Source organism: Lissotriton vulgaris, chromosome 9 (genome assembly GCF_964263255.1).
Source record: "Lissotriton vulgaris chromosome 9, aLisVul1.2, whole genome shotgun sequence".
In the NCBI taxonomy this organism is placed as follows: Eukaryota; Metazoa; Chordata; class Amphibia; order Caudata; family Salamandridae; genus Lissotriton; species Lissotriton vulgaris.
The window spans coordinates 343952323-343974114 of record NC_141697.1 but is presented as its reverse complement, the minus strand read 5'-3'; the positions used below and the strand labels follow the sequence as shown (position 1 = coordinate 343974114).

Here is a 21792-nt window from a genome sequence, read left to right as displayed (position 1 = left end):
GGTTAGGTTTTACATGTGAAACAATCAGTTTCTGAAAACGACCAGATACCTTTGGCTGACAAGTAGCTTCATGTCATACAGAACACCTTCAGCCAATTCCAGCATTTTTGCCAATAACACTTTTCATCCATGGACTTACAAGCCAGAGAGTGCAACATGCCGTTGGCCAAAAAGCCAGGAATGGCTGATGATATATTATGTCAAAGCGCCTCTTGGCTGACATGTTAAATGCAAAATAAAATGTAGTTCCTGACTTTTTCCCTTTATTTGTGTAGGCAACGACAGGTCAAAGTGAGATGAAAGAGATAGCCTTTCAAATGCAGGTGCAAGCTCTCACTGCTAATAGGATAGCATCAAAAAACGTGAAAAGGGAAACGGCCAGGGAAGAAAAAACGTTATTTACCTGATACATTTGAGGAATAGCAGTTAGACCTGTCTAAAGAGACAATGAGAAAGGAATAGCAATGTGATAGCAAACCCCTTCAGAGCAACCTGTAATGTAGATTTTGGTTTGATTAGGTGGATCACCAACCAGCAACCCCGCTGGATGCGCTCTGCCTTGGACAGGTGCCGCACGCTCTGCCCTACGAGGACGGCCACCCAGTGGCGTTGGAAGGGGGTGCAGTGGGAGCCGACCGTCCCGGGTGTCATCACTGAGGGGGAGGGGGTCAGGGGGGGCGCAGGGGGGGGACAAAATGGCAAAAATATGTGTTTTTTGCCTTTTTGTCAAGCCGGGGGTGACAAGAAATTTGCCGCACCGGGTACCACCTGACCTTGCTACGCCACTGTGCCATCTCCAGTAAAGCAGATCTCACTCAGCAGGGGACTGGTGTAAGGAAACTTGAGCCCCCACCCTCTGCAAAGTACATGGAGCGCCCTTCCCCCCATACAATCAGGAGTTATCAGGCCAGGGGCCCGCCGCCCCATGCACAGTGCTGGAGGGGCCCCCTGGAGCTTGGTGACGAATGTTGCGCCACTGAGTAGCGCATAAGCCATTTAATGAAGCCCAGTCCTCCTGGCAATCACTGGATTGAGTTAATGTTGAGTCCGCCCCCTATAGGTTTATTACAAGATAGCACTCCTCCAAAGTAGCCAGTGTACAAGTAGTAACTTAAGCACTTACCTGTTCCCAGATTGGAGATGGTCTCGAGCACTGAGTGGGTCTTGGCATCCAGTATCGCATGTGGCAGTCTCAAAGTTAAGGGCAGCACGTCCCTGGGCAAACGGGAAGAGAGAGAGAGTTACTAGGACAGCACGGCCGCCACACTGCAAGTCATTTTGGGCTGGGTTGTGAAAGGAAGTTTACAAAACTTATGACAGTGGGCGGTCTGTTGCAACATTAATGGGTTTAGTATGAATACCTGGTTAATCAACAGCTTGCAGGGAGCACGTATTCTTTTGCACTTTTGTGCTGTCTCATCAGCAGGCAAATATTTTAAAAATAGTAAAACTGTACAAATCTTTAAATTATTGCTAACGGCAGACCGGGTAGCTGAAAGAGGAAGTAGGTCTACGGAGGATGAAATGCAGGTTTTTTTTTTTACTTCCGGGCACAGCGACTCACAGGCATCAGTGTGGGAGAGTCTCAGAGGTGCTTTCGGAGCCCTAGCATTATAGGCCTGAGTTAGTCCCTCTGCCTGACCCGTGTCTGATCCTGTCCCAGCTTCCCACCATTCCAATACAATGACCCTTTAGGAAAATTCCCACTTTCTCTGTATTCTTGCCCCTGAAAAGTTTTTATTGATCATTACTGAGAAAAAGGTGTAGATTCGCTGAGCAGGAGCACAAAAACTCAGTACTGACATACATGTACATGTGTGTGTAACAGACTCTTCTAAATGTCCTTAAATTAAGATTCAATGATTTATGGTGAGTTTAGCATTTCTCCATGCAAAAAAAGGATCCGGTCTGTGTTGATGTTTCCATTTACTAAGGTTGCCAATGAATTAAAAACCAAAGCATTAGTAAAGCCAATATATCGGACTTTGGCCTCAAGGCTTTTGATATCGTCAACGCTTGTTTAGTCATGGTTTTTGTAAAACTTTTTGGCGCTGCTGAGTCTTTGTCAATAGATCATTGGCCAATTGGCAGAAATATTTTTTTGGTCATAGAAATCACATTTTGCCATAGAAGTCTCTGGTACTAAAGGGAAATGTGTTGCTTGTGGATGTGCTTGTTGTAATAGAGTAGAATGCTGTAAGTCATAATGGTTTTAACCAATGGCTAAAGTGGGCTTCCAACCTGCTGTAGAATGTAGAAGAAAAACATGAATAACATGAATGACACAACAGATCAATGGTTTAAGGAATCTGGCTGAAATCTGAGAAACAGAATGGATCCCCATGTTTTGAAACTGCTACCACAAATGGTAAAAATGTGCTATGCACAAGCTTAATACCTTTTAACCCGTTAAATGCTGCGCAAATTCCACTGCAGTGCAGGACTTTTCATGAGTGGGTGAGGCCGTGTCGGCCAACGGACGTGCGCAGCACTAGCCAGGTAGTGCTTGCGACGGCCGTTGACCGACGCGAGGACAGAACGAGTTCAATAAATAACGAACAAAATATACACACAAAATAGCAATACATAAAAAACACAGGGAAAAGTAAGAAAGCAATAAAAGTAAAAATAGTGCATTCCTATGGAACAATTGTAGAAAGGCAAGAAAGCAATACTACAATATTTATGATATAAATCAATACAATTCAGAGCATAACAAGAAAAATGTGGCTTGTCTTACAGTGAAGCCTTCATTTGGTGGTAACCACTTTTGCATACAATTGAACAAAAAACACCCGCAAGCCCAGGGAAAGAATCCAAACTTGGAAAGAGCAAGGGAGACTACCCCATCTCAGTTTCTGAAACTGCTTAAAAAGTATTTCAGAGTGGCTTCACCTATGTTTTACTAGGAATTTCGACATGCCGCAGAACTACATTTCAATGCATTAAAGCAAACATTCTCAAGGTTGTGTAGAACAACCCCTTCAAAGGCTGTGAAAAACAGAAACAAACTGACGCAAAATGGCCCTTTCCATGTCCGTGAAGGTCCTTTAATTACTGCTTTGGCATCATCAGTGGGGCGTTTCATGGCTCTGGACCAGTGTTTCACAAACTCTGTCGCAAGCCGATTTTTTACTGAATCGTGAAAGTCCAAGCAATAAATTATATATATTTTTTAACATGGGGATCAGTGTTTAAAAACTCATCTCACTTTGGAGTCAGAGGAAGAAAAGTGAAGTGAATTATGTGACAATCTTCCTAGGGCACACGGTGAAGGAAAAAGTCTGTAGAATGTCATTTTTAGCAACGCACAACAAAATGTAAATATCTGCAAATAAACTGTGCACGTTCACCAATTAGGAAAGAAAAAATGAAATACATGTTTTTTGTCATTCTGAAGTGTGATGGAAACAAAGATTTTAATAGGATCAAAACAAATCAAGACAATTTACATGGTAATGCACAATTCATAAATATTCACTGAAACCGGATTTCCACGCATTATCATTTGTGTGAAAACCTATGTCTGTTCAAAGTTAGCGGCCATTTCAATGGAAAATGGGCTGACTGTAAACGATAGTGCACTACTACACCGTCCTTTAGTTACCTTTAAAAAATATCACGCCTCATATCCATTCAATTTAGGTGAGTTGTGAAAGTTTGTCTTTCTAAAAAGTGGATCATGGGTCTAAAAAGATTGGAAAGCAATACTCTAGAACATTTGGGCGACTCCTAGAAACATCTTGAATGATTGACATATTAGTGGACAGCTAGCACGTATTCCGCTGACTCAGTGGATGTCTTACCATTTAGGAGTGACCAGATCGCATATTGCGGGTAAATGTTTGGGGACTCCAACCTTTTCTGTAATAAGAGCTACTTCTGTTCAATGAAAATGATCCTGGGCTACTAATATTAGTGATGTATGAGTGACCATGCCATCCAAGGTTGTCATCAGTGATTACAACAGTGCACTAGGCAGGGTTTGTGCAGTAAAGTATAACAAGGCTTTGACAAAATGAAGCAAAATATTACACAGGTAATACATAAAAACCATAGATGCAACCCCCCTGGCATCAAGTAAAAATATGAGTGAGAAATCTCTCCAACTCAAATAATAACTTTAAATATATTTTTAAAATTCAACCATTTTTCTCCAGACATCAGTTTACAAGTTCTGAAAAGACATGCATTTTCATCTTGAATACATTCTTTTTAATTTTGGTATACATGTAATAATTCAACTTATCAAAAGCTTCTATTTTAATAGGCTGGGCTTCACACGGGAGAGCAACTCAAAGGTAGCTGGAGAGCTACTGGTAGCTCATGAGCTACTTATTGGAGCGACCCTTCAGCATCTTTTTACCGCACATCGCATCCATCAGTCATGTTTCTGATTACATGTGGAGTACGGCACCGCTGTGGGTTGTAGCTGGGGTGAGTCACGAGAAGGAGCAGTATTTGTTGTTCTGCACAAGATGGAGAGAGACACCTAAAAGCTCACATGCAGCATGCATAGGTGCTTGTGCAGGAGTAGTAAACAGAAAGGGCATGCAGAGGCAAAACCATGGAGCCCGGATATAACTAGAACTGGTAGACATACTACCACTTCAGAAGGTTAGCCCCTAGAGCCCGTGTGACTAATTTCAGAGTTGCAGCCATCAATGAAGAACAAAAAAGACAATTATGAGGATTTAAAAAAAAAAAGAAATTCTGAATTGAGAAAGGATTACAGCAGCATTCATTACTTGGGAAGCTCTATGAATGGAGCATTGTTTCTCTTAGCTCTAGCCAGGATCTTGGCGAGCAGGACCTGTGGCGTAGTGCTTCACCCAGAGGTATGTTGCCTTAACAATGGCCCTAGAGTCTGAGGCCTAAAAGCCTGGCACGTCCCAGAGTTATTGACCAGTCATTATCACTCGCCTGGACTGCCGATCTATCTCCCCAATACAGCAGACCAGCGCTGCCCGAGGTCCTGCATTCTCCTTGAATGGTTCCGAGCCCAGTGCAGTCTACAATTATGCTGCAATCATTATTTTTTCACAGAGCACAATCACAAGTAGCTTTTTGCATAGTAAAAAATGATTGACTAGGCTGTTAATGAGAAAGCCAATAAGCTAGATAGGAAGTGAATAGCTATTACGCCAGGCTCAAGCTTCAGTGGTTAAGGAAGGCACACACCATCTCCTGTTAAGAACATCTGACTTATGTGGGCCATAAACAAGGAACATACATGGCTTTTGTGTTTGAAGAACTCTCTTCAAAATCCTGGACCACTTCCATTGAAGGCTTTGTGGGCAACATGCAGGTATTTCGGCATTATTCTCTGCACAGCTACAAACAATGTCCGTTCTTTGAGGACATGAGGTGCAAGTTTGGCATTGGTCCCTCTTACTAGTCATGCTCCAATCTTTCTAATGAAAATAAGTACTAACTCATAATTTGAAATTCCTAGATACGAAAAGTTACAACACACAAGACAGGAGAGGAAAGTAGAGAAGGTATCAATTCCTCTTTTCAGAACTGTAAAATGATGGTAGAAGAACTACCATCATGATGACATGATCCATTTCGATCCCCTATATATGTGGGTGTACAAGTCATCCCAGTCAATACACTTGGGATTCAGACAACTGGTCCTTGACATGGCACTGTGTCCAAATATATAATCCCTTCAATGATCTATCAAGTATACGACAATTAATCTGAGAAAATCCCTAACTGTGCAGGGTACAAGCCGAAAGAGTCATGTTGACCTGACACTCCTGGGCCACCACAAATTCTTTAGTCAGCAAACTTTCCTAATTCACAGACCCTAGAGACAAAAATAATCCTTTTCTTTTAGTTCTTGGTGTGCAACGTACAACCCCATTCCTTCTCGTCTAGGAGTCGTCTCGTCTACATTCTGCCTGTCACTCTGCTGCATTGGCTGCTGGGCACAATCATATTGTTCCATTAGGGTTCCTTGCAAGGAAGGTACCTCATCTTTTTTATTTTTTTATTGTTATTCTCCTCACGAAAACAACCACTGCAGTAACAGTGACTGTCAGGCCCACCAAACGAGAGGGGACAAACTCAACCAATGTATTTTACGCTCATCTCATGGCAATCTCACCTTAACTAAGTACCCAAATTAAATCAGCTCAGCAAGTGGCTCAACAAACTCATGCTGGTCAAGACATCTCTGCAACGAAACCACCAATCTAAGACCCAATGGTTTAACAAAAAAATAAGGATTCTGAAAACGACTTCAATATCAATAAGAAAGCTCTATACACCAACATAGCAAAACAAATTTCTAATGTCCCAATAGGTTCAACTATTCCAATTGTGTCATTTTGCTGCCTCAGTGCACATGATCTCCATTCAGTTCCAAGTCGGTTCTATCGCCAGGCTTGATCATCTTGATAGCTTGCCAGTCTAAGCTCCCTAGCAGAGCTCAGGTCTTCTCAAGCCCTTCAACAGAACATGCTGCAAATAACATTCCGATCTTCTTAATGCTAGAAGACTTAGGGACCCAAACATTTCATAATCTTGGCTGAGCTCTTGACCAATGGCTGCTGAGGAATCATCTTAAACTTGACTCTTCCAAACAGAATTCCTTAATTGTGGAAAATGGACAACTGCCAAATTAAAAGCATCAGAGCCCAATAACTCAGTGCATTAGCAGCAAAACAATTGTAAGTGAGAAACCTTGGCATGGTCATGGATTCCACCCGATCCCTTGAGCACCAGTGAAATGTTGTGAACCAAGTCATTAACAGCACCTTCTATCAACACCATGCACACTTTCTGACAACTCTTATATCTATGGTTGCCATGGAAGCTCCAGGATACCACCTTCCTTGTCATGTCTCATTTTCACTAGGGCTGGGCGGAGCGCACTGAGTTTTACTCTGCAGAATCCGCTGATTTACCGCAAAACTCTGCCCAATTCTGCAGAGTTCTGCGAGGAGGTAGAGTATTGCTCGGCCAATGGTCACCTCTAATATGGGCACTCCTTTAACATGCGGGTCAACACTCTGCAGTAAGTTGATACTTTGTCAAAGTTGACTCCAGGCAGTTCATGAATTGCAACTGTTGCCTGTTACATACTAGATGCCAATGGTGTAATGAATCAGAAGCATGAGGTTCACCTCTCTCCAAGTAGGGTAATTAATCTCTAGAGTCACACTCGCTCTCCGATTAGAGAGTGTGATCTCCAGTTTAGGGGCTGCCCCTCCACGTGCCCCCGGTGACCGATAGCACGGACAGGCCAAGAACACGTTCAAGTGAGTGAGATGGGCAGGTGAGACTAGTAATCAACTCTACTGCTCCTGACAGCCAATTGACAGAAAATCACATGTGGTACCTACACCACCCTTTTTAGCCTGTCAAACTCGCGCTCCGTTGAGAAGGTGCCAGAAAAATTAATGCTTGCGGCCAACTACCTCAAGGAGCAGCCAGCTATGCAACCGAGCGCGAAACAATAACATACATAACCAGTGCTACTGCACGAAAATGTACAACTTAGACAAATCAGAAACCACATCTACAGATCTGCTTAATTTCCTACTTTTAACCACATGGCTGCTGCGGGGATTTTTGCCCTGTGCTGGAAAATCATTGATGCCATTATTCATGACGAGCTCAGCTCGTCATCAGCACACGACACCCGTGGGTGATGACGAGCTGAGCTCGTCATCAGCAGCGAAAGGGTTAACTAATGTGGGTGGATCTCAGTGGATCTCAGTGGGACTCGTGCATAATGCACACATTGCACGTGGAAGTCTAGGGTAACCTTATATGTTGGTGTCTTACTGCCCTTTCCTTCCCCTAGATATGATTGTTCATACAATGTCTATAGTACGCATGTGCTGATTTGGGAGAATACACAAATCAAATAATGACATCCATTAATGTCTTTACCCACTAGTTGCTGTTGGCTTGGACACTGCCAAATGGTGTCAATGTCACTGTCAGTGAAGGCCAGGGAGCACTAGTCTAACCAGAATGCTGACTGGGAATTGTGGTACTGCAGAGATGCCAACGCTAGCGGACTCTGTGAGTATTGGCTCGGATCAAGAGAGGGCACACTGGTTCCGATAGTGAACGGGAGGACAGCCAGAGGAAGCGAGTATGGGGTTGGCACACTTGCACTGATAGTGATGCGTGTATTAGTGACAGAGGAATGGCACAGACACTGGTATTGATAGGGACTGCAAAAAGTGGCACATGAGGTGACGGTGTATTGAAACATTGGAACATGATAGTGTTACTGACAGTAACTGGTACAAGAAGCGACTGGTAAATGCTCTTGCTGTGGCAGGGCACGCTGAGACAGTGACTTGGAGAACTGGCATATAAAGTGGCTGGGCATTGGCAACTGTTAGCACGCTGGCACAGAGAGGAACTACATGAACTTGCAGAGGAAGTGATTGGGGATTTTGACACCAGTTGGTACACTGATACCGACAGTGACAGGACACAATTTTACTGAGTGACTGGCCTTACCGCCACTGCTGACTGGACGCACTTTTACTTTTTGGAAACAAGGCTGATGGGAACAGGGACAGCAATGGCAACAGTGAGCACTGGACACCGAAGGATTACTAATACTCGGCAAACAGTGCAATAGCATCAAGTCCTTGTGAGAGGAAGATGCTAGGGCCTCCTCCGAGTGACAGTCTGCATGTGTGATGAGCAGCTGTTGACACATTCCACATCCTTTCCAACTGTTGTGTGCTCAGCTGTTGCAGGTGGAAGCCAGGCAATATGTCTGGGCACCGTGCCCAGGGCATGGTATTGCATGCCCATGCAGGAGAGTGTAGGGCAGGCTGCGCTCTGCCAGACAAGATGCAACTTTTTCTGGTGCTAAAGTCATGGGGACTGTGCCCCAGTGTAAGGAGTGCCCCTGAAGCAGAACTTGGGGCAAAAAGTGCAAAGGTACGTGCACCCCTCTCCAGCGGGAGGGGGCTTTGGCGCCCATGCAGGAAACCTCACAGTTCAACACCATACCTTGCTTCTTTTACCACCGTACCAGACTATAGCACTCTCACTACTGGTCACTTACCTGTGCACCGCCCGCGCTCGGCTCCTCTCGGGTACTTCTGGGAGGTGATGATGACTCCCACAAATAGGAAGCGGCTGTCTCGCCGGCGGCGCTCAGGCCCCCAGCCTCTGACCCTTCAGTCCTCTCATGCTCCCAAGTTACAGGTGGCTCGCAGAGCCCGGCCTCCAATTGTGGTCTTCGCTGGTGCCCTGCACCATGGGAGCTGCAGGTGGGAGGCAAGCAGGAAACTGAGAACTAGTCCACTGGAAAGCCACGAGAGATGGGGGGCACTCACGCCTAGGAGGGCAGTGAAAGAGGGGGGAGACTAAGATCCGCAGCTGGCACGGGCTGCCTTCAAAGCCTTGCTGCCCTCATTGCGTCATCTAGGAGCAGAGCGCAGACTGATGGAAGTCCCAAGATGAGCCGCTGGCTGCTCTGTTGGGAGCAAAGGAGGCCTGGCTTTGCTCCGTGCTCGCAGCAGCTGTTGCCACGCGCCTCTTTCAGCGTCCATTAGGGGTGAGCAGCGCATGCAGGTGAACTTCAGTCCACTGGCGAGACGCAGAGTTTTTTTTGGCCAAACTCCGCCCTACAAGCAGAGCACCAAAACTCCACAAACTCCGCTGGTGGAGCAGAGATTCCTGCCCACCCTCAGTTTTAACCATACAGATGGACTGTAGGTGAAGGCCCACACTTACTGATTCTAAAACTGCAAAGAATCTGAATTCACGCAACAAGACAACTACTATCCCCCCCCCTTAATTTATAGGACCACATCTCATTTGTCCTCCAAGCAACTTCACTCAATTTAAACAGTCATCCAAATAATTATTGCTAAAGCTGCAAATATATTCACAGAGGAGAACCTTCATTCCAGATTCCAGGGAAAGGTGTGGCGCAGCAGCCAGGGCAGCTGACTCCGGAGCACGGGGCTCACGGTTCGATCCCCAGCAACGGCGGCAGCTCAGCCCAACCCCATGTGACGCTGAGCAATAGCTCTGTTAATCTTCACTCTTAATCTTCAAGATGGCCTCCAGCGCCTTGAGACCCTTAGGGGTGATTAGTTTGCACTTTTATAATACTGTGTTATAGGGTTATGTTTCATAGATTTACACCTAAGCTGATCACCGGTTCATACAAGAAACAACACATTGGTGTTAGTTCCTTCTCCATAGCAACAACATTTTGAAACTCTCCAAACAAACAGCAGAAACCTCCAAGGCCACCAACAAATCAGAAAGTCAGTGAAAACATTGCTATTCTCAAACTAATGAGGAAGGGTCGCAGAACCAGCTAACATAGCCACTAAACACCACTAAGCAAACGTGCTTTCTTTCGCTGTTCTTAGACCTCTATAAAGAGGGTTTGGCCCCATTCCCGCGTTCCATTCGCTCATGACTGAGCAATAAGCTGCTGCCCTCCTTGTCAGTGGAGGGTAGGAACAGCCTAGATGTTCCTTTTACTGTGGAGGAAATCACAGAGCAGATTAAAAAATCTAGGAATAAAAAAGCTGCTGTCTCGGATTCACTTCCAAGTGAAGTATATAAGCATCTTGCAGTAGAACGGTCTCCCGTATTGGGCAGTATTTTTAACTCAGTCTATTGTCTTGCTGGTAGAGTACCCAATTCATGGAAGGAGGCAACAATCGTTCTGATTTTAAAGCCGTGTAAGGATCCTTTAAATCCAGATTCATATCGTCCAATCTCCCTGCTAAATGCCGATTATAAGATATTTATGGGCATATTGGCAGGGAGATAGGCTAAACTGGTTCCCAAGCTGATACTAACAGATCAGAAGGGTTTCGTGGCTGGAAGGTACATCCAGGAGCAGACACCTGTTAATAGGCAATATAGATCTAGCCATTCAGAGATCTGACCCCTTGGCCGTAGTAACTTTAGACGCGGCCAACGCGTTCAACAGAGCCTGCTGGGTGTACCTTTCGGTGGTTTTGGAGGTAATGGGATTTGGTCCCATTTTTATCCAGACCTTACGAAATTGCTATCAGAGAGCTTCTGCGCGGATTCTCTTAAACGGCCCAGGTCTCTCCACGACCTGGGCCCCAAGTACCTCAACGACCGCCTGACCTTCTACACGCCCACCCGCCAGCTACGGTCTACCAGCCTCACCATCGCCACCGTACCACGCATCCGAAGAGCCACCGCCGGAGGCAGATCCTTCTCCTCCCTGGCGGCCAAGACATGGAACTCCCTCCCCATCCACCTTCGGCTGACCCAGGACCACCTCGCCTTCAGGAGACAATTCAAGACCTGGCTGTTCGAGCAGTAGCTGACCCCTTCCCCCAAGTGCCTTGAGACCCTTCCGGGTGAGTAGTGCGCTATACAAGTGTTATGATTGATTGATTGATTGACATAGAGTATTAATATCCAGCGAGGAACCAGGCAGGGGTGTCCTATCTCCCCTCTTTTATTTAATATTTATATAGAACCCCTGGGGCAAGCTATGAGGTTAAATGAATCAATCAGCCCCTATAGGTCTGAACATCATAGCTCTAAATTCGGCCTTTATGCAGAGGACCTAATATTATATAGGAGCGACCCGGAGGTGGCGATCTCTCGGGTTGAGGAGTTATTGGTTGAATTTGGGTTAATTTCCGGTTATGCAGTTAATAGATCAAAAACAGAGGTAATGTGTTGGAACTTGGAGCAGTGGAGGGGAACAGTTAATACAGAGTTTAGATATCTGGGGATTTATATTGTGAAAGATCTGGAAAGAATTCCCCAGATAAATCTAAACAGAGTGACCAAAGAAATAGATCGTCTTTTTAGTAGATGGAGAAATCTCCCTTTAACCATTTATAGGAAAATCAATCTGGTAAAGATGGTCCTTCTTCCTAAGCTTTCTTATCTATTTACCACTATACCTCTAACCTTCTCGAAAAAGAGCATCAGTAAAGTACAGAGCAAGATTGGGAGCTTTGTGTGGGGAGACAAGGGGGTCCGTCTGGCCTGGAAAAAACTTAGACGTAGACTCATTAAAGGTGGGATGGCCCTTCCCGACTTCTGCCTGTATGCGGTAGCATTTTAGTATAAGAGCATCTGGATGCTACTTGTGAAACCCGATGAGAAGGAGGAGGAGGCGAGGCATATCTGTACAAGTTTGGGTCTCCTAGATTCTTTAAGCGGGTACTCCTGAAAGTTTTGAGGGCAGCTCTGGAGTTGTGGCACCGGGCGAGACTCAGTTGGGAGATAGGCTATTACTCGGACCTCGCACCCGTCTGGTAATTGCCCGGAACTCCTGAGTGCCTGAGAGACAGTCTGGCGTTGCCTATAAAGAGGGCAGGTATCAACACCTGGATCGAGCTGGCAGACTCCGAGGGAGTACACCCCTGGGAATATCTGAGAGCTAAGATAGGCACAGGACTATCTAGATTTAAATACTTACAGCTAGTGTCTTGGTATGAGGCGGAGAGGGAGGAAGTAAGAGGAAATGGGGTGATTGAGAGGTTGTGGCAATCTGTTTTCCCAAGCAAGAAGAAAATCTCGATATGGTATCACCATCTACTAGAAGCTGAAGATCTAGAGATTCCTACATTAGAGGCGGTGTGGAATCGATCCCCATTAGAATCCTCAATAGAGTCCCTTTTCGAGCCATCATTAAAGACATTATATCAGTATATAAAACCTGCATGCCTGAAAAGGAATCATTTTTTTGTCATAAATAGACTCTATACCCCTGCAAGGATTGCAAAGCTAGCTCCAGTACCTCCTCCTAAATGTTCAAGATGCCACACACTTCTAGCTGATGACTGTAGCATCCAGCTACTAATGACCACAGACACCATTACGTATAAATCAAGGAGCTTTATTGTCTGCTTCCAACCTGCTTCATGTCCCTGCTCTAACTGTCGTGGTTCCTGTCACTGGCTCCTCCCGTTCCTGCTCCTCCCTCTTAACTCCACCCCAACCACTAGACTACATCATACAATCCGACATCTCCCCCCTTCTTAACAAAATGAACTTAATTTCCACAGTGTTCGCAATTCTTCAATCCACCACACGGGTTGGCGGACAGCTTGTTCTTCAAGCATCAGTAGTGTCGAATCCGTGGTGGTCCTGACGTTGATCAATCTTTCCGGCGTCTTAACCAAGACATCCTTGACTACGGGAGTGCACTTTTGAGAATGCAACCCATTGTGTGTGTGCGGCTTATTATCCAGTTCCGCAGTTATCATGGTTCTTTCATGTTGTGTGACTGCTACTGGCTCAGCTCGGCAGTGGCAGTCTGCTTTTCTTGGTGACTCTTGTTCTGTTGACGGTTGATCTCCTTTGGGAGTGGACAATGTTCCGGTCTTCTTCCGAGCTCCCACCTGTAAGGTTATTTTTCTTTGTCTTGTCAGGTTGGGAGCAACACTGTTCTTCTGTGCACCGTCAGGCATGCCAGACGTTAATGTACTATCTGAAATGGGTGTCCTGTCTTGATTCTTGGACTCGTTTGCTGCCTCTATTCGTCTCTTCCTCTCCCACTCGTGGTTGAGACTGGCGAAACCCCTGACCATCCGGTCATGTACCTGTTTCTCTCTCATTCGGTGACAGTCTATCTCTGTCACCACTTTTGGTCCTCCTCCCGGGGCGACAGGATAATCCCTTTCCACTTGGTAGATACTGTCCCATCTCTTTGTTTTCCTTCCGTCAGTTCTTTTAGTCAGCCTCGCTGACCCCATCAGGGGTGACGGCATATTACTCATGTCTTGAAATGGCGATGACTGATGTGACATGTTGTCCTTTTGTTCTGTTGTGCGTTTGGGTGATTGATGCCATGGACGTGGTCGGGACCATGATTTTGTTGACCTGAATGATCGGACAGATATATTTTCCGACTCGGAGGAGTCGTTCGCCGATTCCTTTTGAGAACGTTCCTTTGAGGGTATCGTGACTGATAAATTTATTGAGTCGGTAGTCTGGGATGACATGCTCCTGGAGTCGGAGCTATCTACGGAGCATTCCTTTGGGTACGTCTCTTTATGTGTCTTTTGTGTTGTTGCGATTGAGAGATTGTTTGCTAACCACACATTTACTTCTTTATTTTTATTTCGGAGCGTTTGATCTTTACCCTTTTCACGGGGCATCGCTTGTCCCTTCTCCGTTTTCTCATTGACACAACTGTCTTGAGTGCAAGTGCCCCTCCCTTTTCGGTGTCTGAGTGACTTACCACTCCTCATGTGGTTGGTTTCTCCTTCTCGTCCGTTAGGCGTGCTGGCGTCCGTGCCATTGGGGTGATATGTCTCGCTGATTGATGCTTCCTCGGACTCATCTATAGACTTTGGTGCATAGCGGGAGGATGCCCCGGGATGTTCGTGTGCCGAATTCCGGCGTTGACGGGACTGGTCCTGTCTTCTGTAGTTTGTCTTGCTTGCCCTCTTGTTGAGCAATCTGCCATCTTGTCCATGCGTGTGATCTGACCCGCTTGACACTTCATCTGCTTCATAACCATTTTCATCATCGGTTGACTGACTCCTTGAGGTTGAGTAACTCCGTGAGGTGGCGTCAGTATCGTCATCTGTTGACTGACTCCTTGAGGTTGAATAACTCCGTGAGGTAATATCAGTGTCGCTCTCGCAATCCTGATTCATCCTCGTCTGTTGTGATGGTGACTTGGGGTGTTCCATGACGCTGTGTCTCTTGTTTCGTCTTGGCTCTGATTCACCCGCCTTCTTTTCAGTTTTGTTTGTGTCCTGGGCCTTGCCCCCAGACATGAGGGATGTCTCTCTCCAGGCATCCATGTGTCTTGCATTCGAGTGCACGTCTTTCGACAAGTCTTTTGCTTTTATCCGCACTCCAACCTCGGCCCCTCTGATGATTCTCTTTAGCGACCACTGTTCCTGAAGAATCTTGCGCTTTGTGTCTGCGCTTGAACAGCCTTCGATTATCCGGAGCCGAACTGCTTCTTTATTTGTAAATGTATTGAAATAGCAGCAGTGTACCAGACTTAGCAACCGGGTGATGAATTTCGGCAATGGTTCTCCTGGTTCCTGCCGTGCTGTATTGAAAGCGATGCGAGCATGATCCACTTCCACCTGTGCATGGAAATGGGCACGTAACTTCACTTGGAGTCTTTCATAGCTCTCTGTGTCCCTTTTGGGAAATGTTCTGATTAATCGTCGGCCCTCATGACCGACCAGTTGAAGGAGTAGCATCAGACATTTTCTGTCTCTTCGTTCACCAATTGCCTCAAGAAAATCGTCCAGTGATTCCAGCCACCGGTTCCATTTGAGACCTAAACTCTGACTGTCAGTCTGTTGCACTGGGGGTGGTACTTCAATGCAGAGATTTGACCGATGGGTTGCACTTACCCCCGCCATGATGGAGGAAAGGTTTTGTTTACTACCGTCGCAGGATTGTTCACTCTGCCTCCAGTCTTATGTGCTGACCTTCTTCGCCTGAGATTCTGTGTCTAGTCGTCTCCTTCGATGTTGGGAAGGTTCGCCACTCCAGGGTGACTACTGTGTTCTGTCCGTGCAGACTTGAGCTTGTTTTCAGCGCGTTTCTTGTACTTGCCAGTGTCCGCTAGGTTTGTTGACCCTTGGCTCCTTTCACGTCACGTTGCTCATCCGCATTCATTGATCACGTTTGATGCGTTCTTCGCTGGTTTGGAACTGTCTTCTGCAGTTCGGTCCTCCTCTGGTCGTAATCGACGTTATCTTTGTTGATCTCGGGCATTCGCTTAGGCTTATGCATCTGCTTCTTTCGCCTGCTTGCATTTGCATGTGCTTGTCTGTGTTGGCCCTTGACCCTTGTGTTCGCTTGCGCTTGTTTACCCGTTCTATTCACCTTTAGTTGGCTACTGCTTGTTTGTTAGTTCACCTTTGCATTGGCTCATGCTCGTATTTTCTTATTGTCTTTGCCAGTGCTCGTTGCTAACAGTCGCTTTTGTTCATTCCCCTTCTGGTCACTGGTATTGGTGCTTGTTTTCTTTTATATCTCTTGCATTGGCTAGTGCTTGTTTCCAGTTTCCAATGTTTGTTTCATCAAGCTGGAGGTTGCCCCTACCACTGCTTCTCCTGCATTTACCAATGCTTGATTGTTTATCCCTTGCCTTCGCCAATGCTTGTTTGGTCTTCGCCAGTGCTTGTTTGTTTGTCTCTTGCCTTCGCCAATGCTTATTTGTTTGTCCTTTGTCAATGCTTATTTCCAAACACTGCTTGCCTGACTTAAAGATGGCCGCTCCCGATTTTCACAGGGATGTCCCATTGGCTTGCCTGACTCCAATATGGCCGCCGCCCCTGAAATCCCAGCTTGCACGAGACTTTCACTTTGCTCATTTAGATCCGGGCTGACTCAATCAGGACTCACCGGCCGTCAGTCCCAGGGACATCAGCACTTCTCCAGGTCCCCACACTTATCCACAGGTGAGGTCGGGGTGGGCTCCCGCTTCGTTGCACTAGGGGCCGAGTCCACGCGGCGACAGCAAGCCAAGACTCACGCATCGGGCGTGAGATTTCCGGCGTCGGGAGCCACCGAGGCTCCAGGTCCACCGCGCTCGACTGCGCTCGCTGCCAGACCTTCTCGGGGCGCTATCCTTCACTCAGGCACTGGTCCTCTGCTTCTGGGGTGCTAGGCAGAGTCGGGGTGGGCTCCCGACCTCTGCTCTTTCTGTATGTGCTGGGGTGCATGCATCCAGCGATATCGCGTTTCGGCGCAAACTATTCCGACTTTTCGAGCGCTCCAACGCTCGTTGCTGCAGCTCCCTCTTTCCTCCCTTGGGGCCTCTGGAGGGACAGGGTCACTTGTTGCCAGCTTCTCTCCGAGGCAGCTCTATACAGCGGCGATTTCTTCTTCTTGGCGCCGCCTTCACATTCAGCAGCGGAGCTCGTTTCTCGACGCTGCAGGGACAAGGTGGCTTCACAAGGTGCTGTGGCTTGTGGGGGTTTGCTCATCCCACCCTCGTCGCCAGTTGTAGCATCCAGCTACTAATGACCACAGACACCATTACTTATAAATCAAGGAGCTTTATTGTCTGCTTCCAACCTGCTTCATGTCCCTGCTCTAACTGTCGTGGTTCCTGTCACTGGCTCCTCCCGTTCCTGCTCCTCCCTCTTAACTCCACCCTAACCACTAGACTACATCATACAATCTGACAATGACCTCCATGACTTTTTTGAGTGTTCAGAATTGGAATCCTTCTGGAAAGAGGTGGGTGACTCACTTCGGGATATTTTTAAAACTAGGATTGATGTTAATCTCCCCTTAGTCTTATTCGGAGATGATGGTTTCTTCTGCCAGACAGCCTCACAGCTGCACAGAGGTCTTTTATTATATATGATTTTGTTGGCGCGGAGAGAGATTTGTAAGAAATGGAAAGACCCCCTCCCACCAAAAAGAGAGGACTGGCTTAAAGCCTCGTTTGCTTTGGCCCGGCTAGAATATGAAGGCGTAGAGGATGAGTCTTTAAACATCTGGCATCCTCTTATGATTTGGGGGCGCAGCCTACGATTGATCTAGCTGGTCCTATGATTACACGAAGTGCCGTACAAAAGGGGTGGGTCAGGCGGCCCGAGCGTGTGCGGTAAGCCGAGAGGTCCTCAGTTCGTAAAAACGGCTTCATAAGACCCGCAGAGGCTTAAAAGGTTAGATGAGGACCAAAAAAAACTAAACACCACTAAGAGGGGAAGGGCATCACAGAAGTCATGATGATATCCACCATATACTAGGGCAAAACACCCCTAGGATGGAAGGCACTAGCACACGTGCAGTCTCCTTTTCTTAACCCCACTCTAAGCCGAGCTACACATTCAAAGCAACACTCTGCCTTCGGTACACAATACTAAAATGCTTCACATATAGGTATTCATACACTTTTCACCATTCATACACTAGTACCTGCATAAAACCTATATGCTTCCTACTTTCGCTTCAATGCATGCATAGGCTCAGCAGTGGAGGTGGAACAAGTTTCAAAGTAAGGCTGCTGATCAGGGGCACCAGTACTCTAAAATCAAGTAGGTTTTTGAAAAGTACCTTTACCAAATGTGGAAGAGGTGTAGGCAGCAGCCTGGGCGACTGACTCTGGAACCCGGGGGCTCAGGGTTCAATCCCCGGCGCTGGAGCCAGCTCAGCTCAGCACCATGTGACTCTGGGCAATAGCTTGCTTAATCTTCCCGAGGAAACTCAGCGCCTTGACACCTTTGAGTAATTGTTCACGCTTTACAAACACTAGACATTTATCAAACAAGTTATTATAGCATATGAACATAATTCCATCAGTGAGATCGCCTTTTGGGCTCCGAAAGGCATTTTTGTAAACATGGACTATACGGGAGCAACTGATCATGTTTTTCTAAATTCAAGGGTAGTATGAGTTAGGATTGTGTCTGGCAATTTATAGTGAAGTTCTAACCAGCATTTTAAAATTCTGAAAAAGAGGAATGTGGTCTTCTCTATTTTCTCCCCCCGTCTTGTAAAATGCAACTTGTTGTATGTGGGGATCTCGAATTTTAATAAACCTGTTTTCATTGAAAAGATTGGTGCAGGGCTAAATATGTATCAAAATAGCGTTTTACTGCTAATGCATCACAAAAGCAAGTACTGGAGACATGCCATCAGAGCCTTTCTTACATTACAGTCAGAGCTTCAGCGTTCTCCTCAACTTATGAAGATCTGATAGCGACCCTGTGAACTCATCCAGTGCCTCCCAGTGTTCAACAGTGACCACATTCAGAAGCCCTCTGAAGTTAAAAAAACATGTATATGCCCATTAACTCAATATTGTGCCCAGTGAGAGAGATGAATGAACTCCAGAAATGTGTCTGTACAGCAGCCAGACTGGCATCCTGAATCCTCAAGCCACAGCCAAGATGACGAATATGATGGCCCAGAGCAAGCGCCAACTGAGTCATGCGGCTATATAGCACATCACATACATAGAAAACCTTTAGTAGACTATTCATGAAGCAAATGCCTCACAAGGCCTGTCTCTAGTATGGAGTGGTGACTAAGCATGCAAGATTCTGTCTATAGACATGTGGTAGGCCCTGTGCCATGAGAGGAAGAGATGAATGTAATGTTGTATGAGGCACCTACCCCCTGGAGATTGTACTATTGTTTGTGCATTTTTGAGAAGTTCTATTTTGTTGTGTGAACAAGCTTTTCAAATGTAGGTTGGTTGAGAGGATCGGATGAGAACTGCGAAACAGCAGTTGCATTGCTAATAGAAACCCATTATGGGTAATGCGTTTGGGATTCATCAACATATCGACAAAAGGAGCCTTCTGTCTACCCATACTCCTATTTAGAAGTCCACATCTGAATCATAAAGCGATCAAGCATGCTGCCTATATAGATATGGTTATACGAACTTTATCGGTGTACGTAAGTTTCACCAAACCATGCGACTGCGGATTGTTTGCACTGTGCAAAGTCTGCATTTGAGAAGTTTGGGTATTTTTCAAAGGCACAGTTCTTTCTTTTTTATTGTGTTCCTTCACGTAGAAATCATTTTTCTCTGTGAAGAGTTCTATTCATCTCCCTCTACTTGAAATAAGGGGATGTTGTGTACTATTAAGAGGGAAGGGAAGACAAGTAGGTAAAAACAAGTCTGTTTTGAAGGTATCGGTTACCCAATTATAAAATATAAAGAAGGATAACGAATATTCCTTCATCCCAAGTTCCATCACACATTACTCACTCCTGGTTCATTTAGGTATAAATTAGTTTGGAAGGGGAGTGTGGCGAAGATATTGAAAATGTGAACATCTACAAAGTTGTTGCTTATTAAATATTCACCAAATGTTAAAGGACGACTCCCATTGCAGTCTTCTTCGAACCGCTTCTCCCACCTCCCCCCACTCTCCATGGTTTCATTTATGACAGTTGAATCTCTTTACACTTGGTGGAATCTTCACACCTACAACTGGCATCGTCATCCATACATAGGTCCAGGATGAGCCTGTACAGGAGCCCGAGACCCAGTCAGTGCCAGTGTTATAGTAGCTTAGTGGAGCCATGCCCCCTGCCGCTCATGCCCAAGAATACGTCAAAGAGCAAAACACCAGTAAACTGGATTAAAGTCTGATAAGGCAACACAATATGCATTTAACTACTCAATCGCTGGGAAAGGTCCTTCCGTACCAACCTAGAAACTATCATGACCAGGAAGTTACGGTCCATATTTTATCGCGATTCAATTATTGCAATATTCTTTGTATGGCTTCCAGGAGCCATCCTTTGCTTAACTTCAAAGGATACAAAACTTGCCAGTGTGTATAAGCTCAGAAATGTAATCTTGTTACTTCACTAGCTTCCGTTCAAGCTAAAAGCCCGCTCTTTTATGCGCTGGATTGAATACTCAACCGGACAGTCACCTCCATCTTATTACACTACTTAAAATACTCTGACAAAACACTGTCTCCACAACTAATAGTATTACTACTACTACTACTACTACTACTACTACTACTACTATTATTATTATTATTTACACTTAATCGTGTGAAACTCTCCTGCATCGGAGGTCGTTCCTTTTTATTTCGGGGCCTTCAACTCCAGTACAACCTTTGTCTATATATCAAATGATATTTTCTCATAGGATTCGTTTAGGAAAGACAAAGCACTTCTCCTTCGCAAGCTCTCTTATTGTCCTTTTCAATTACTCTTCCCTCTTGCTGTAGTGTTCCATAGTGGCAAGATGTGAACGATGGTGAGCGAGCACTTTATTAGCAATCAGTCAGTCAACATCAAAACAGAACTGCCCATGATGTCATAGAATAAGGACAATGATGAACGGGTCTCTAATTGCGTCATGTTTGATAAATGGATATTTACTAATAAGATCAAATAAATCAGGGGTGGCTCCTTCACTAGGGCGGGGGAGCGTCACCCCACTACTTCCTAGCAGTGCGAGAAGCAGAAACATAAATGGTAGTAACTATCATTTTATGTTCCTACTTCTTGCACAGCGAGAAAGCAGAAGGGTTTAGTTGTGGGCTGGCGGGGCTGCTCTGCAAGCAGGGCTGGGCAGGGGAAGAGTCGTGTGCCCATCCTGAGTGTGCATGACTGGTTTGGTCGGCCCTTTGGGCCAGACCAAACCAGCCATGCGCATTCTGCCCTTCTCCTACATGAAGAACATGGCCGGGCCATTAGCCCCTGGCTGGGTGGTGTCCCGACTAATCACAACGCTGCTTGCAGCATTCTGATTGGCTGAGGGGTGGGAGCCTGGCTGCCTGCTTCCTGGTCCTGCCCGAGGCAGGAGAGCAGGAGAGGAGCAGAGACGACTTGGGACTCGGGCCGGCGGGAAGGTAACTTAAAAAAAAAATTAAATTACCCCCCTCCTCGCGGTACCTGCCTTCCCCTACCCACGAGTCATGCCAGCCGTGACTAAATAACATGTTAGCAAAGTCTCAGTGTTATACACTAGAAAAACTAAAGTTAATGTAACAGGTTTGATTTTTAACTTACTCAAAATGTTTGTTCCCAGTATTAAAAAGCATAGTGACTTATTTGTTCTTCTAGTGCTGGTGACATACATTGAAATATTTGAAAAAGTCCAAAAGATTGCTAATAATGGTTTGTCATTGCCACCCGTTTTCTTTTTGTACTCTTTTCAATGTCACTAAAATTCGGGTTATAAAAAGCATCTTCTTTGCGGTCAAATAAATTTCAACAAATATGGGCATGAAAAAAAGAGCACGGATTGGTTTATTAGCAGCAGTATCTTCCTGGTCCAGTTACACCTGACCTTTGACTCTCAACACATGGAAGGAAACGAGAGAAACTAGTTTAAAGGGCAATTCTGCTGCTGCTGAAATCTCT

At 45.8% G+C, this 21792-nt stretch overlaps 1 protein-coding gene across 3 annotated transcripts in view; it reads right to left on the bottom strand.

The window, feature by feature from the left end:
- RIN3 (Ras and Rab interactor 3) overlaps positions 1–21792 on the bottom strand; it is a 519321-nt gene that overhangs the window by 143359 nt on the left and 354170 nt on the right. For all 3 annotated transcript variants that reach the window (XM_086937691.1, XM_086937692.1, XM_086937690.1), the window contains exon 5: positions 1124–1215. In XM_086937691.1, the coding sequence (XP_086793817.1) occupies positions 1124–1215 (92 nt within the window). The remainder of the gene's footprint in view (positions 1–1123; positions 1216–21792) is intronic.